Source organism: Amblyomma americanum, chromosome 2, assembly GCF_052857255.1.
Source record: "Amblyomma americanum isolate KBUSLIRL-KWMA chromosome 2, ASM5285725v1, whole genome shotgun sequence".
Taxonomy (NCBI): Eukaryota; Metazoa; Arthropoda; class Arachnida; order Ixodida; family Ixodidae; genus Amblyomma; species Amblyomma americanum.
In genome coordinates, this window is record NC_135498.1 from 131961350 (window position 1) to 131975995 (window position 14646).

Sequence of the window (14646 nt, forward strand, 5' to 3'; positions counted from 1 at the left end):
AACATGCTTGTGCTGTCGCTTTAACTTTACCAAAACTTAGTCTCGTACACCGCAGGGGTAACCAACTTATCCAGATTACGCTTACTGAATAAAAGAGCATCACGGTAAGTTGCGGGCATATAATAATGCCATCCAACCAGACTGCTTTTTTAGGTATAATACGCTGCCTGTGTATTCATTAGATTACAAGATCATCGCAGCTTATCGTACCCTTCAGTCGGTAATAGAGAACTCCGTAAAAAGTAGTTATAGTATATTTGGAGAGTGTGGCGCACCTAGCAATGATTTCGTTGCTTCAGGTGGCTAACACGATGGTCTTTTATCCATGTAGCGAACGCGTTAGATAATATTTCGCAAAACAATGAGCGCCATTTTAATGGAGAGATATGTTGCATTACTAATAAAATGAAATTTTTTCGCAGTTTTAAGCATAAAGTGTGTCTTCAAAAACGAAAGTGATCCTTGATGTTTTTTCATGTATTTCCCTGACAATCCTGGCACCTACATGTTGGTATTTTTATCGCTTATGATGCTTTGTAGAAAGTATTTCACATTTCTCTAAATATTCACTCTTGGCCCCTTGGGCTGCAAAACTAACAAGTTGTCTTTATCGAGGGCTAAATATGCTATTAAGGTCAAAAAGTATTTGTTCTCTATGCAAAGAAAAACGGCGCCTGAAGGGGATATAAATATTTCCTCAAATATATTGACAGCCTTATCATAGGTCTTGAAAAATTACAAGAAAATATCTGAGGGCCGACGAACGCGACACAAAGAAAAATATCTTGTTTCAATGCCTTGCACTTATTCATACACTCAATCGTTATGGTACACTGTACCAAAGCTATTAATCGAGTTGCGTGTTGTTGGATTCGATCCAGTTAACCAATCTAATGATTTAATTGGTCTTTTTTGCCGTGAACCTCTGCTATGAATCAAGCATTGCTTTGTGTTTGCAGTGTTTTCATCTCGATGTATTCTTTAATTCATGATGATTTTTAGAGTTTCAATTTTGCTGTCTATGAGCTGTACTGTTTCTCATATTTTCATTCGCACAAATGTAATAGTGCAATAGTTTTCCAAGTATAGTGTTGTACACGTTACAAGATGATCTGCCTCGAACCTGTAGTTCTGCCAAATCTTATGAGAGGGCAAGGGCCTTGTCAAGCTAATTTTCACTACTTTTAGTCCTGGCGCACCATTTTGACGAAATTTAAGTTCAACTAGACTTGCCTATTGGAAATGCTCATCGAAGCTGATTCTCCAGTTACACTGGTGAAAGGTAATGAAAGTGAACCGAATGAAACAGGAAGAAAAGATAGCCTCGTATTTTTTTACAAGGAATGAAAAAGCAATTTACCCTGCTTCGTATATCACACACTGAACAGTTTCGCACCCATAAGGGTGCAAATCAGCCTGTCGCCTGACGAACACCCTTTATCACCTTGTGGGTGCTGCAAAAGAATGCAGAGACCAGCGCCCATAAGGAAGGGTGCACCGCATCAAAGTTTTGAGGGTGCACATCATTCAAGGCTTTTGCTTTATGGTAAATCAATGTGTAACACCCTTCCAACATGCATTCGTAGAGGTGTTTTGAAAAAAAAGTAGGGTGATACCATTACGCCCTCCAAAGTATCATGAAGTGCAGCCTTCCTTAAGAACAGCACCCTTCTTTACACACAATAGGTGGCAATGGGTGTTCGTCTGGGGATAAACTGATTCGCACCCTTATGGGTATATTATTGTTAGTGTGCAGTCACCATCTGTAACGTGGTTTACTCGGCACCGCCGTCCTAAGTAATAAAATATATTTGTCTTACTTTAAGGGGGGGGAGGCTTGTTTTTTATCTATTTTTTACCTTAAAAGAACGCAATATGCTCTAAAAATTATGAGCACAGCCTTGAGACGAGAGGACGTGGTGGCATAACCACACACCACGTCCCCTATGCAGCGCCACGACTCTACGAAAGCAGCTGCAGTATGTCTTAGCACCCCAGTACTTAAACGGCCAGCATAAAATATAACGCGCATAAATGAGTGGCTGGCATCCACGTAAGCCTTCGTGCTGACGGCTTACTAAGATGCCAGCGGCTAGCACGATGGTAGTGAAGCAGGGAGTGTTCGGACGTGCCTACGTATGTGCATGTGACGACGGGCACCAGCGCGAGCACGTAGACGATGTCTGCCCCGCTCAGCCGGACTCGGGCGCCCTCTCGCTCCTCGTCCGCCTACATGAGGCCGTAGTAGCAGAACATGACGGTGAACCACGCGAGGAACACGGACATGGCCCTCCAGCCGGATAGGAATTCCGCGGCCAGGCTATTGGGCACCGCGGTCTTCTTGGCCGCCAGGGCGGCGCCGGCCGCAGCGCTAGCTTCCACGAGGAAGGCATGTGCGTGCCGCCTCATCTCGGCCTTAAGCTTCCTGAAGAAGCGCACTGCCTTCTCGACCACGAGGCCGTTGCGCCGAGCGGCGACGAGGAGCACCTCTTCGGCACGCTTCAGCTTCCACGTGGCCAGGAGCCAGGACGGAGACTCCTGCGGAGTGTGTTAGCGCGCAGTTCGAGTATAGGAGAGCGAAAGTGCAGCCCTACTACTGTCGTCGACATTATCATCATTATCATGGGCTGGTTACTTGTATTGCTCGACAAATGCCTGTGCCATTCACTTATAATTATTCCTGCGCTTTGCTACGAAGCATGGCCATGTTGCCGGCAAAGGCACCCCAAAGAGAGCGGCCATGTGCTCGCGTGTTCACCTAACAGTACGTGCTGCAAAGCCGCCGTGCTCAGTGAATTTTGGGGTGGTTTTATTTGGTACAGGTAGTGGTGTCGTCTAGAGATAAGGGCATCATTTTTAAGGCGCGAATAAAGTATAACACACCTTTAGCATACCGTGTACCATTTACCATTACCGCTGCCGGAGTAGCAGGAGCCCGTGCGCCAGAAGTGGGCATGCGCAGACAGTAAGTAAGTGAGTATTTGAGAGGCCTAAATACCTTTTTAATAGAGAAGACGTTTGAGGGGGCCAGTTCGCGCCATGTACCCGGCAGCCGGACACCCGCTTGCCGCATTGGGACCAATCAGCGAGTGCGCACTGGCGGTAACGGTAACACGGTACGTAGACTGTTAGAGGTGTCTGTTAACAATAAGCGACTGGAAGTCAGAAAGAAAGCAAACAGACCTGACCGAGACACACAATGCAAAAAATAAGTAACTGAAAGCTTGGCAAGGTGGCACAAAGTATTGCCACCAAGGAATACTTAGCATGGGATGGAATAGTGTCAGATGGGCAGATCAGGTCAATATATTTGGCGGCAGCAGCTTGGTTTATTAAAACAGGCCATTTTAGAGTTCTGGGCGAAATTAAGACAGGAAGGGAATGAAAATCGTGCCGCTTATTGCATATGACGCGGAGAAATTTCTTCTAAAAACAAACAGCTTATGAATGTTGTTATTTGAAGTTGCCCCTTATAAAAGAGAGCAGTAACTAAGGTGACTTAGGGGAAGTGCATTATAAACGAGGAGTTTTACAGATTGAGATACCTACCTGAGCGAATGAACAACACCTAGCTCCTGTGGCTGGCCATTTTCGAGAGCCCGCTGATGTTAATTTAGGAAGCACTCTGTTAGCACGTAGGACCAAATCAACTGGGAATTGGATGAAAAAAGAAGTGTGGTGTCATCGGCATACATAATGTACGCGTTCGAGATCCATGGTAATAAGATCGTTGAAGAAAATGTTAAACAAAAGAGGGCTCAAAATGCTTCCTTGGTGAACACCTACATGAAAAGGAAGTACATTAGATGATAAGTCGTTTACATGCGCAAATTGCTTTCCCGTTTGCGTACCCACCCTATGAGCGCTAGACCCTGCACGAACGTGCGGCAGAGCTTTAGAATAGTTTCTGGCCGCATCATGAATTCGTTAGCCTCTCGTAACACCATTATCGCGAAAAACGTGAAACGCATTATAGGTCTCGCAAATTTAATTTCATTTACGCTGTCGTTAAGACAAAAAAAAACAACAAGAAAACGCGACGTACTGTGACATGGAATTGTATATATGTAAGGCTCGACATGCCTAAGCTGGGCGTGGGCTAGCGCAGACGCCGTAGGAGTGGCTCCGGAATAATTTCGGCCCTCCAGTGGTTCTTTAGCGCCCACTGATATAGCGCAGCATACGGGCGTGCTTACATTTCGTCACCATTTAAATGTGGCTATACCGGGGGCGGGATTTCTACCCATGTCGTTAAGTTCAGTAATGAAACTTAATAAACACTGAACCACCACGGCAGGTGCCACGTATCAAGGGAAATTCAATGATCGGTGAACCTTGCAGGCGCCGTAATCATTACCCTGTCGAACATTCCGCGCTATCAGTAAACTCTACAATTCCTACTAGCTAAGCCTCTAAGCTGCCCAAGTACAAAAGTATGCCTAAATCGGCGGCGCCTAATCGCAAGAACTTTTCTTGGCGAGAACTTAACATAAAGCGAAAGCTTAGTGGGCTTTTCGAGAAACGAGTACGAACATATGTAAGTACAAGTAAGTGATACTAATAAGCCGTGAAGGTGGCACGTTCATTAATAATCAAAAATCACAAGCTGTGGCTGTCGTGACGCTTTTTGAAATATTTGAAGGCGCAGAGTACATTAAGAACAGCAGTGGTGTCTGGCTAAGAGACTCGAATTCCAGTATTTCTAAATACTATACATTATGCCTGTATTTGGCGGGAAGAACCAAGATTCATCACCACGCAATCTCCATAACTGTGATGCAGACACAACGCCGTGGAGGCAGGAAAGCTAAGGTACTTCTTCCTTGGACCCAATTTCTCCACCATCAAGTGGACCTGTTCGTATCAAAGCAGGGAGAGGGAACATATATGTTGGATTGATAGCCGGCGTAAGTACTTCACTATTACTAGGTGCTTAATGCACTTGTAGAGAACACGTTTACGGACCTGGAACACACAGTATACAGACGAAGTGCTTAAGGTGTGTCAGAGGGCCGCATCTAACCGCAGGCTAGTGTTTTACCTTCAAAGTGACATTCAATAAATCAGCTACGAAAGGAAAAGTTGACAGGCAAAACATGAGGCTGTCGTGTCCAGTGTCATAGATTACTTGTTGGCGCACACTTTCAGTTGAAACGTACCATGTCTAACTAAGCAAGAGACCCGTGTGGAGTGCTATGCAGTTGAAATACTACAGGAGACGAGACGATACGATGGATTTCAAACTGGCTTGAACAGCCACTCTACATCGATTTTTTTTTTCTGGAGCGTCGCGCAATTTAAGACCAGCGAGTACAGATAAACGTGTTCCGTTCGTGCGCCTACCGCCACGTGCTGCATGGTGCCGAATATACAAAATCAATAAAGTCACTGCAACGGCAAAGTAGCGCGACCGCTGGCGAGGTGCGCCGGCTTGGCCGGCATATTTGGTCCAGCGCATTGAGAGCGGCAGCCGCTGAAGTAGTTGGATGCGGAATTTAAAAGAAATACCTCACGTTAAACGATTTTGGTGTTCTTTTAGGGCTGTAAATGAAGCACGCCGTTGTTCTGTACGTAACTAAATAACAGTGCGCAGTAGTTTACTTCATCGAGGTCACGAATTCGATCTCGGCAGCGTGTCGAGGGGTGTCTAACGCAGAACGTTTTTTTTCTCTACTTTGGAACGCGCATTTCTTACCACCAATCATACGTTTACTCTTCGTAACATACAGGCAGCATAAAAGAAAGAGACGTTGTATTTCGGCGATGCAAAGACAGGTGCCAGTTGGTTCTGCATCTCTGATTACTGCACGCTTAAGACACACGACACACCTGACAAAAAGACACTCGCACAAATAAAGCGTTTTGTGTGCGCAGTTTTTGTCTTGCCTTGTGTGTTGTAGGTGCCTGAGTTGCTCAGTAATAAGAGATGCAATTCTTCTTAACTGTAAACGAGTTATCACCCCTTTTATATGAATCGCAAACCAATAGCTCGCGAAAAATTCGTCCTACAAATCGTATGGCAAATGCCGACAATTAGGGGGAAAAAGTCACTGCTATGAGCAAGTCGTTCCAGGCTACAACTGAAGTAATGCAGTGACGACTCTGCGTTGTTGGTTCCTCTTTCTGAACAGAACGCAAAGTCGTTGCTAGAAACGACTTCTTTTGTAACCTTACGGCTGACCCGCGCAGTGCTTGGAGCTTCAAGGGACGCTTTGAAAGGACAGCATTGCTGACATGCCAGTAGAGTTCGTTTTCTTTCCGCCTTTGCGACTAGCCCCCCCCCCCCCCCCCCCCTTTTCTCCAGTAAGTGTCTTGAACCCAAGGATGAGCAGAACCGACGTCCTGGCTCTGCGATTCAGATCCTGTATTCAGCGAGCTTACGTAACGATGCAAATGAGAGTTTGTGCCTGGCCAAGCCTAGGGAATTTTTGCAGGCGTTCTAACTGCTTCTGAAAATTTCAACCAGACAATGTTTTCTTTTTCGTACCACTGTGCAAAAAACCTAAGGGATGAATATACTTTATACAACCCTGTCGCACTGCACTTAGGGTGGCGAATGAGCCTGCATAAAATATTCGTAAATTGCGACATCAGTCTAAGTTTAAGAGGTGTCTTAAGCGAAGTGAAAGATCTGTTGCACATAAGATTGCCTGTAAGAAAAGGAAGGCCAGCAATAACGGTCAACAGGGATGCGACCTGCTTAGGTAGGACGAAAAAGACATTTACTTGGCGTCATAGCCGCGTATTAACTCTATCGCGAATTTTATTTTCAAACTACGGGAAGGCAGTCAGAACTTTAGATGATTGATGAGTTTTGATGAGTTTTGACGATTTTGACAAGCGGAACTCTGGAAAAAAGGGCTCTCAATTTCAGCCAAGACCTTCACCTAAACGCTCTACCTCAAGCATCATTCGATAGTTTCTTAGACCTAGGGCGCCCACGAATTTTGCAACACGTCGTCCAAATGCAGAAAGTAAACATGAGTAGCGACGCGCGGTTAGAAGCAGCTTCAGCCAGCGCATGGGATGCCAGGCGCGTGCCAGCTTGGGCCATTTATATACCAGACTGACCACGTAACAAAGGACAACTAATGGACGTCGCTGCTTCGAAAAGAAGACGAACGCGGTACTTACCCTGTATAAGTGACCGAAAATCACCGAGGGAAAGCTGATAGTTTGGTACACCAGACTGATCTCCTAGAGGCCTGACAACAAGCAGGACCGAGCGCAGGCACCATTTTACAAGTCAATTTCTGCAGCGCACAGAAAGCGTAAGCCATGAGGGCCAACATGCTCGCGCAGCATCTCATCGCACGCACATTTAAAATCGAAAATACTTCCCTCTGAGTTACGTGATGGTCGCTATACTGGCCATCGACGGATGGCGTTAATTGCTGATGTCCGGTAGGATCTCTAGATCTATTGACTGTAACGTCCTGAAAAGCTGGGCTTGTCTGTGCTAGTTGTGAACCATGAACGAGCATCCACGTTTGTTTTCGCTCTTCTACACTGTGCATCGGCGGAGACGTGGTCGGACGTCTCACCTCGAGCAGGTAATGCGAGTAGACGAGCGACACCGTGGGCACCAGCAGGAGCAGCTGAGTGGCCGGCCAGCTTAGCTCGGCGGCGGCCACCAGCTGCAGCACCACCGGCATCAGCATGATGCCCGTGGCGGTGGCCAGCAGGGCGTAGACGGAGCGCATCTCCGGGATCGTCACCTCGTAGAGCAGGATGAAGCTCAGCACCTGGGAACGACTCTGTAGCTTCTGAGTTCGGAGGGATGATGCGTTACTCGATCCTGTCCCAGTAACTTTTATGTTCGTTACTGTCCTTCCGTAGCCAGAGAAACTCACTATCGGGGATAAATACGACCGACGGAGAAAATGAATAAGAGCCGCTAGTCTTGCATGAAACACATCAAGATTTGAACAAAAAACAAGGAATAGTACCGCTTATGGTCAGGTACTATGCAGTTTTTGAGCCAAACTGTGCTGAGAAAAGAGATATGAAATACGAGCGGATGATAGATGGGATCATTGTAAATCCCGGAAATAAGGTCAGTAAAATAGTGAAAGATTCACTCCTTTCTCGTATTTACATTTTGTTACGCACTATTCATCTCTTCGAGGTGAATGGCTTCGTCAGTACAATCCGGCATGCGCGGCAAACATTGATCGATGAAATCAGGGCAATACGATCACGAATAGAAATTCAGGGCATCAGCATCCTTCATTCAGTGACGACGAAGTCAGCGCGTGTTGCGCTGCAAACAGAATGGAGTAAAAAGGGAGCAAGCTATCCTCTAGCGCTCATAAAAGGGAGTGTGCTAAAAGATAGCTGACTCCCTTTTTACTTCCATATAGGCGTATTGGTGTTAGGAGTGCCGCTTAACCGCACCCAACTTTTTTTTTTGCCGTTTTACGGGATGAAGTCCGGGGCCAACAAACAACACTACGGTCGATTCGCTTGCTTCAAGTCGCTCTCTTCCGCAGGTCGAACCCGAACAAAAACTATAGCGCTGTGTTAGGCCGCATGCATTGTTTTGCTCCCAAAGTGCGCGAAGGAGGATACTTCTTTTTACTGGTTAGAGCCGAGTATAGAAGCTTTACATCCAGAGGAGAAGTCAGGGCACGGGGCATGGACTAGGAACGCCGGCCGCTACTCTGTGATAACAATAGACACCTTTAGCATACCGTCTACCCTAATTATTACTATTACCAGGCGTACCAGGAGCACGGCCCGCCCGTGCCCACGCGCTGATTCGTGCCGATGCAGCAGGTTTGCGCACACCTCCCTCACCTGCCGAGTACGTGGCGCCATCTGGCCCCCTCATGGAGGTCTGCGCATGCGCACTGAAGCGTGGGCCCTAGGTACTCCAATAACAGAGACGGCAACACGGTACACGGTCTGCTGAAGGTGTCTAATAAAATCAGGATGAAAGAGCGCGCTCAAGTCAAACAAGGCGAACCCCCCGCTCGTGTTGAAGGAACATGATGCTGAGAATACCTGCAGCGAAGCGTGTTCTCTTACTGAAAGGGGAACATTAGTTTAGGCGCAAATGTGCGGAGGCTGGTGGTAGCACACCGTGCGAGATCAACAGACGGAAAACTGCCTTTTTTTGTCCAAACACTCGCCACTTGTCATCACCTGTGACTTTAATCACAGCACAGAGTTAGTATTTTTTCATCACAGAGCTTGTACGACGTCAGTTCCCTCCGTGTAGTGGACTAACAACGAGGGCGCGGTATTGTATACACATGATTCTCATAATGGACGCAGGGGCGCCCGTGGTGTAGATTGCATTTATTGCTACAGATCGTCAGTAAACGCTACGCGCCGCTGAATAAGTAAATGAATGGCCGACGTATTCCGCACTGCAACAAAGAGTCACATTAGTCTTCCAGAATGCGCCTTACAATATGTTACGTCGGACGCATGCATAAATAGTAAGGAAACTTGGAAAAAAAGCAATATTTAACGCACTATAGCAGGCCTTTGCCAGTGCGGTCAGAGACAAAAGTGTCTGGACCAAGTACTTCACGCACGAAGCCCACAGCTCTATTATTAGCCGCCGGCTGGAGACCGCACTTGTGGATGTGAAACAACAGGATTTTGACTTTCGACTCCACAGGTGTGGCCTCCAACCGCATGCTAATTATAGAGCTATGGGATTAGTTAGCGGAACACGTGGTCCAGGGAATTTTGTCCCCGATTGCGCATGCATTGCTATCAGTAGGCGGAGGAATCGTTATTGTTTTATTTTACTTACTTTTTACAGCCGTTTGCTTTCTCGAGTTCAAAAATCTGGTAACAATAACCTTTGACTTTGAGAGCGCACTATGTTGTGCCTTTTAATTGCTCGTATGTCAGTTACGAAGGCAATGGGGAGACCTTAAGCTACCTGCGTCGCGCTGCTCATGGCCGACACGACCATCCTGGCGATGACGAAGACGACGAAGCTGCGTGTCACGCTGCACCCGACGGAGGCGAAGACGAGCGCCGTCACGCATCCAGTGATGACCGGCTTGCGGCCAGCGCGGTCCGACAGCAGGCCGGCGAAGGGCACGCCCAGCATGGCGCCCGCCACGTACATGGCGGAGGAGAGCTGCAGGCGGCGACTCTGGTGGCACACCATGTCCCACTCGCTTACGATGCTGCGGTTGCGGAACTTGGTGGCGTACTCCCACTCGGTGCAACTCACCACCCGCTGCGTGTCGTCGCCGCCCGATGCCTTCCCGAACAATGAGCAATGACAACTTTAGCCGTGGTCGTTGGGCGCCCATGAATGTTTCCAACCCGAATACTCTTAGTGTAGGTTCATCTTAATGGCATTGATTTCTATAAAAATGGATCGACACGGAACGATTTCCCAATTTCTTACGTTTCGAATTAAGCATGAATTACGGCGAACGCAGAGCGTTACTGCTCATGGCTGCAACAGAGCAGGAAGCGAGGCAAAATGAACAGTTAAGACAGCACGGGGCTATCTTATATCCATGGGCCAATAGTGAATTTTACGGTCAAAGCTAACTTGAAGTGAAACGCAGCATTGATTGAATAGTTTCGAGCGGAATAAATCGAATACTTAAACTATCACTTGCCAAGCAGACAAATAGATACTCCTTACGGAGTGCTCTGCAGCTGCACAACATGTCAAATTTTGAAGGTTGTTTTTAAAGAGAAAATAAGTACAGGTAACTTTAAATTAGGAATACATAGCGCATTTTGTTATTTCTCGCTTCTCTGTTCGTGCTTTTGCGCATGCTTTGTTGTTGGTCTTTCAGTCTTCGTGCCTTGACCATGCTTTCTGATGATGTGCTGTCAGAGCCTGAAATTCATTATTTACTCCATTCCTCTCTTGAAACAGCCCTCCAATGCGGAGCACAGTAACCATATTTTAAAATAATGTGTACTAGGAGTTGTTTAGTAAGATACCCTTGCTCGGCTTGAGCCCAGTAATTAACTGATAGACTTCCGTAATGCTTCATTCCTGAGAAATTTTGAAATATTCTTTTTCCCAGGACGAAAATTACTTCCACACCTCGCAGCCCCCCCCCCCCCCCCTTCTCTCCGACCCCCGTCCCCAAAACCAATGATGCACTTCGAGCCGTGACAAGCAACTGAGCCACTTTCAGCGACTGAAGCACTGAATTTCACAGAACGCATGCTCTCAGTATCTTGCAGTGAACTAACCGTCGACCCTGCTGTTCTCCTATATTTACTAGTATGCTCATCGGGACAGGCTAACAACAGAACTGCAAAATTGTTTTTTTCAGATTGTTCAGTAGGGACACGCAGACATTGCTTTTCAATGAACACGATGAGCAGTAACTAGACATAAATGTTGCAAGTGCTCGCCCGAAGAACAAACAAATCGCTTTGCCATACCGGCATGGGCGGGTCGTAGACGTCGCAGCGGCTGAGGCTGCCGTCCGGTTCGACGGGTATGGCCATGTTCTTCCAGGTCTGGACGGTCACGACCCGTTGCAGGTTCGGGGGCCGGGCGCACCAGTGGTCGACGGGGCTGGCAATGGCGCGGTAGGCGAGCGAGTGGCACAGAAGCACCACCATGGAGAGGAGGCTGCACGCCAAGATTCGGCGCTGGAAGGCTCCGTGGCCTAATATGGCATAGACGGCCTTCTCCACGGCAGCCCTAGTGTCCTCGAGACGGTGGACGTTGGGTAGGAGGGGCCCGGACTCGGTCAGCCCTTCTGGAATCACTAAGTTAAGAGCGCTGTCCCAGGACATCATGCCGGAGGCCGTCTTGATGCTTCTTCTTTTTTTTTTGTTACCGCGTGTACGGAAGAAGAGAATATTTCCTCGCAGCCTGGATGCGACGTGAGAGCGCCCAACAAAATGGAGAATGTAAGAATCGAATGGCGAATGTTAGAATGTAAGGTAAGAATCGTGCTATAATTTTATACCTTTTCTTGGCCACAATGCTTTCAAACGGCAATGCGGAGGAAAGCTATAAATACAAAGACAAAACTGGAAACTGAAACTCGGTCAATCGGCCGAAGGTGGTGCTTTCTGCCGCGCAGGATGTCCAGGTGAACAACAATCTATTTTTCCGATTCAGGGACGATCGCCAACGTTGCTGCATGATACCTGTAGTTAGGCCAACAGCAACAACAAGAGCGACGGAGTAGCAGACTTTACAGTAAGATCAGCGTGTGCTCGTTGAATTTTTCAAACACCAGCTGCAAGCAAGTGATTCCGTTTGGAAAATGATTAAACAGATTTAGGAGCAAAATAACATTTTGATTTGGACATGTAGGACTTAAAGAATGCCGTGGTTGTCCTCTCGCTTGGATGGCGTGTCGTGGAGAACGAAGGGAGAAGTTTTCATTCTTTTCGATGAACGATCATCAAAAGACCCGCTCGAGAGTTCTGCGCCTTCATCTTTCCGCAGAAAGAGCACTGCCTCCGAGTGTTGCAAAAGGACTAGCAAACTAAACATTAAATATGCAGAACTCTACTATATTGCACCTATCCATCCACCTCAAGCCTGTAATAAGTGGTGTCAAGGCGGGTGTACCCCCAGGCACAGCAGAAGCGGGAGCTGAGAGGAGGAGGAAACGGCTGAACACTTGATACTTTTCTTTAAAGGGCTTCACTCTACAGTGGAAAGCAGCGGGGCTGATTTATCCAAGGCATTGGAGTTTAAGGACAGTGAAGGGAAAGTAGATTTTAAGCGGGTAGAAGTAAGCAAGCGATGGTTATCTGATTGGTGGCTAAAATCAAGACAAGAGTAATATTTCACAAGTCATGGCTGGGTGGCTTGAACCACCGCCCGATTTAAAGGGTTCGGCCTTATCCATCCATCCATCCATCCATCCATCCATCCATCCATCCATCCATCCATCCATCCATCCATCCATCCATCCATCCATCCATCCATCCATCCATCCATCCATCCATCCATCCATCCATCCATCCATCCATCCATCCATCCATCCATCCATCCATCCATCCATCCATCCATCCATCCATCCATCCATCCATCCATCCATCCACCCGTCCGTCCGTCCGTCCGTCCGTCCATCCATCCATCCATCCATCCATCCATCCATCCATCCATCCATCCATCCATCCATCCATCCATCCATCCATCCATCCATCCATCCATCCATCCATCCATCCATCCATCCATCCATCCATCCATCCATCCATCCATCCATCCATCCATCCATCCATCCATCCACCCGTCCGTCCGTCCGTCCGTCCGTCCATCCATCCATCCATCCATCCATCCATCCATCCATCCATCCATCCATCCATCCATCCATCCATCCATCCATCCATCCATCCATCCATCCATCCATCCATCCATCCATCCAATGGCCGAAAGAAACGATGGGCAAGTCCACCGAAATTGATGGGGACCGACAGTGGACGGAGAGATGAGAACAAGCCATGAAAGGACCTCTGCTTACAGGGATAGGTTTCCATCAATTGATCTGACCCCCATTGCTCTGTGCGCGTGTGCAGCGATGATATAGCCACGGATACGCCGCTAGGCGAGTCGCCTGCTTCCCATGGCACCGCGACCGTAAGCGTGCGCTGCAAGTTCAAATAACGTGCTTGAACATTCGCGGTAAATTTGCTGGCGACGCTATACGGCTATGACGCAGTGCTGGTAACAGGCGAGGCTTGAAGCCATGCTTGCAACGCTATAAGGCTAAAGCGTTGCAAGCATCGCTGCAAGCTTCGCCTGCTAACAGCACTGCGTATAGCCATAGCAGGCTTCATGTCAATGGCACCTGAAAAAGAAATTTTTAAGCGACATTTTTCGGATTCAATGAAGCGAAGAAACATGCGGACAGGATATATACTATCTCGCTAGGCATGTGCGGACCTTAAACGGGACTGCGCCTCCATCAAGATTACTTCCCAACTGAGCACTCTTACTGTCCAAAGCTTCTTGTATCCGAATTATCACGACTTCATGTGATGATGATGACGATGATGTCCTCAGGTTTAATGGCACAACACACGGCGGGGAATTGGCCAGGGTGCATTGCTGACCGATCCCCCGTCGTGGGTATGCGCCATTAAAATTATTAATATTGTCACGGACTAGAAGACAACAAAGAGGGCAGTGGTGTGGCGCGGATTGCACGGTGGCCCACTGCCATTAAACTATACCATTGCCATCTATCAACACGTCAAGTTCTTCGAATTGCCGTCACGTAACAATATGTCTTATGACATCGTGCTTACATTATCGAGTCACTTTGTAAAGCACAGGCTCAAGTAAGGATACGGCTTGCAATTGACTGTGATGCAAGGATCGTGATGTATATGCCAAGATGAAGGTCGTGACTTGCGGAAAAATCGGCGTGACTTCCAACTGCTAGTCCGAGGTTCGTGGCACTGCTTTTATGATTAGCTTAGCGACGACTAAAGCAAACCGAGATTCCACATGAATCATCAGCTAACACATGAATGCATTTTCCGTTTCACCGGCATTGAAACGCGGCCGCTAAGAACTAAGGTTTGTGACATAGATGTCCGCACTGTTATAACAGCGCATAGGAAGGTCTGCAAAGAGTACCGATTATTTATTTTCCAACGGTTTTGCTTTGCAGCGCGCGGTGCGCGAGTGGAGCGGTGGAGTGCTTTCCCCTCGTGATGAAATGCCTA

General features: G+C 47.5%; 1 protein-coding gene across 1 annotated transcript; it reads right to left on the minus strand.

The window, feature by feature from the left end:
• Nucleotides 1-2229: 2229 nt before the first annotated feature.
• LOC144120073 (organic anion transporter 3-like) lies at nt 2230-11751 on the minus strand. The gene is made up of 4 exons (XM_077652539.1): nt 11389-11751; nt 9902-10231; nt 7545-7745; nt 2230-2538 (listed from the first exon to the last, which is right to left on the minus strand). Exons 1-4 carry the CDS (start codon nt 11749-11751, stop codon nt 2230-2232), a joined length of 1203 nt encoding a protein of 400 aa, XP_077508665.1.
• Between the last annotated feature and the right edge of the window lie 2895 nt (nt 11752-14646).

What these genes read in the sequence shown, in the direction of transcription:
- LOC144120073 (XM_077652539.1), bottom strand. Translation starts at nt 11,751, where the DNA reads ATGATGTCCTGGGACAGCGCTCTTAACTTAGTGATTCCAGAAGGGCTG. An exon ending in TCTACGACCCGCCCATGCCG is followed by an intron (nt 10,232 to 11,388) that starts GTATGGCAAAGC and finishes TTGTTCGGGAAG; the next exon opens with GCATCGGGCGGCGACGACAC. An exon ending in ACTCGCATTACCTGCTCGAG is followed by an intron (nt 2,539 to 7,544) that starts GTGAGACGTCCG and finishes CACACTCCGCAG; the next exon opens with GAGTCTCCGTCCTGGCTCCT.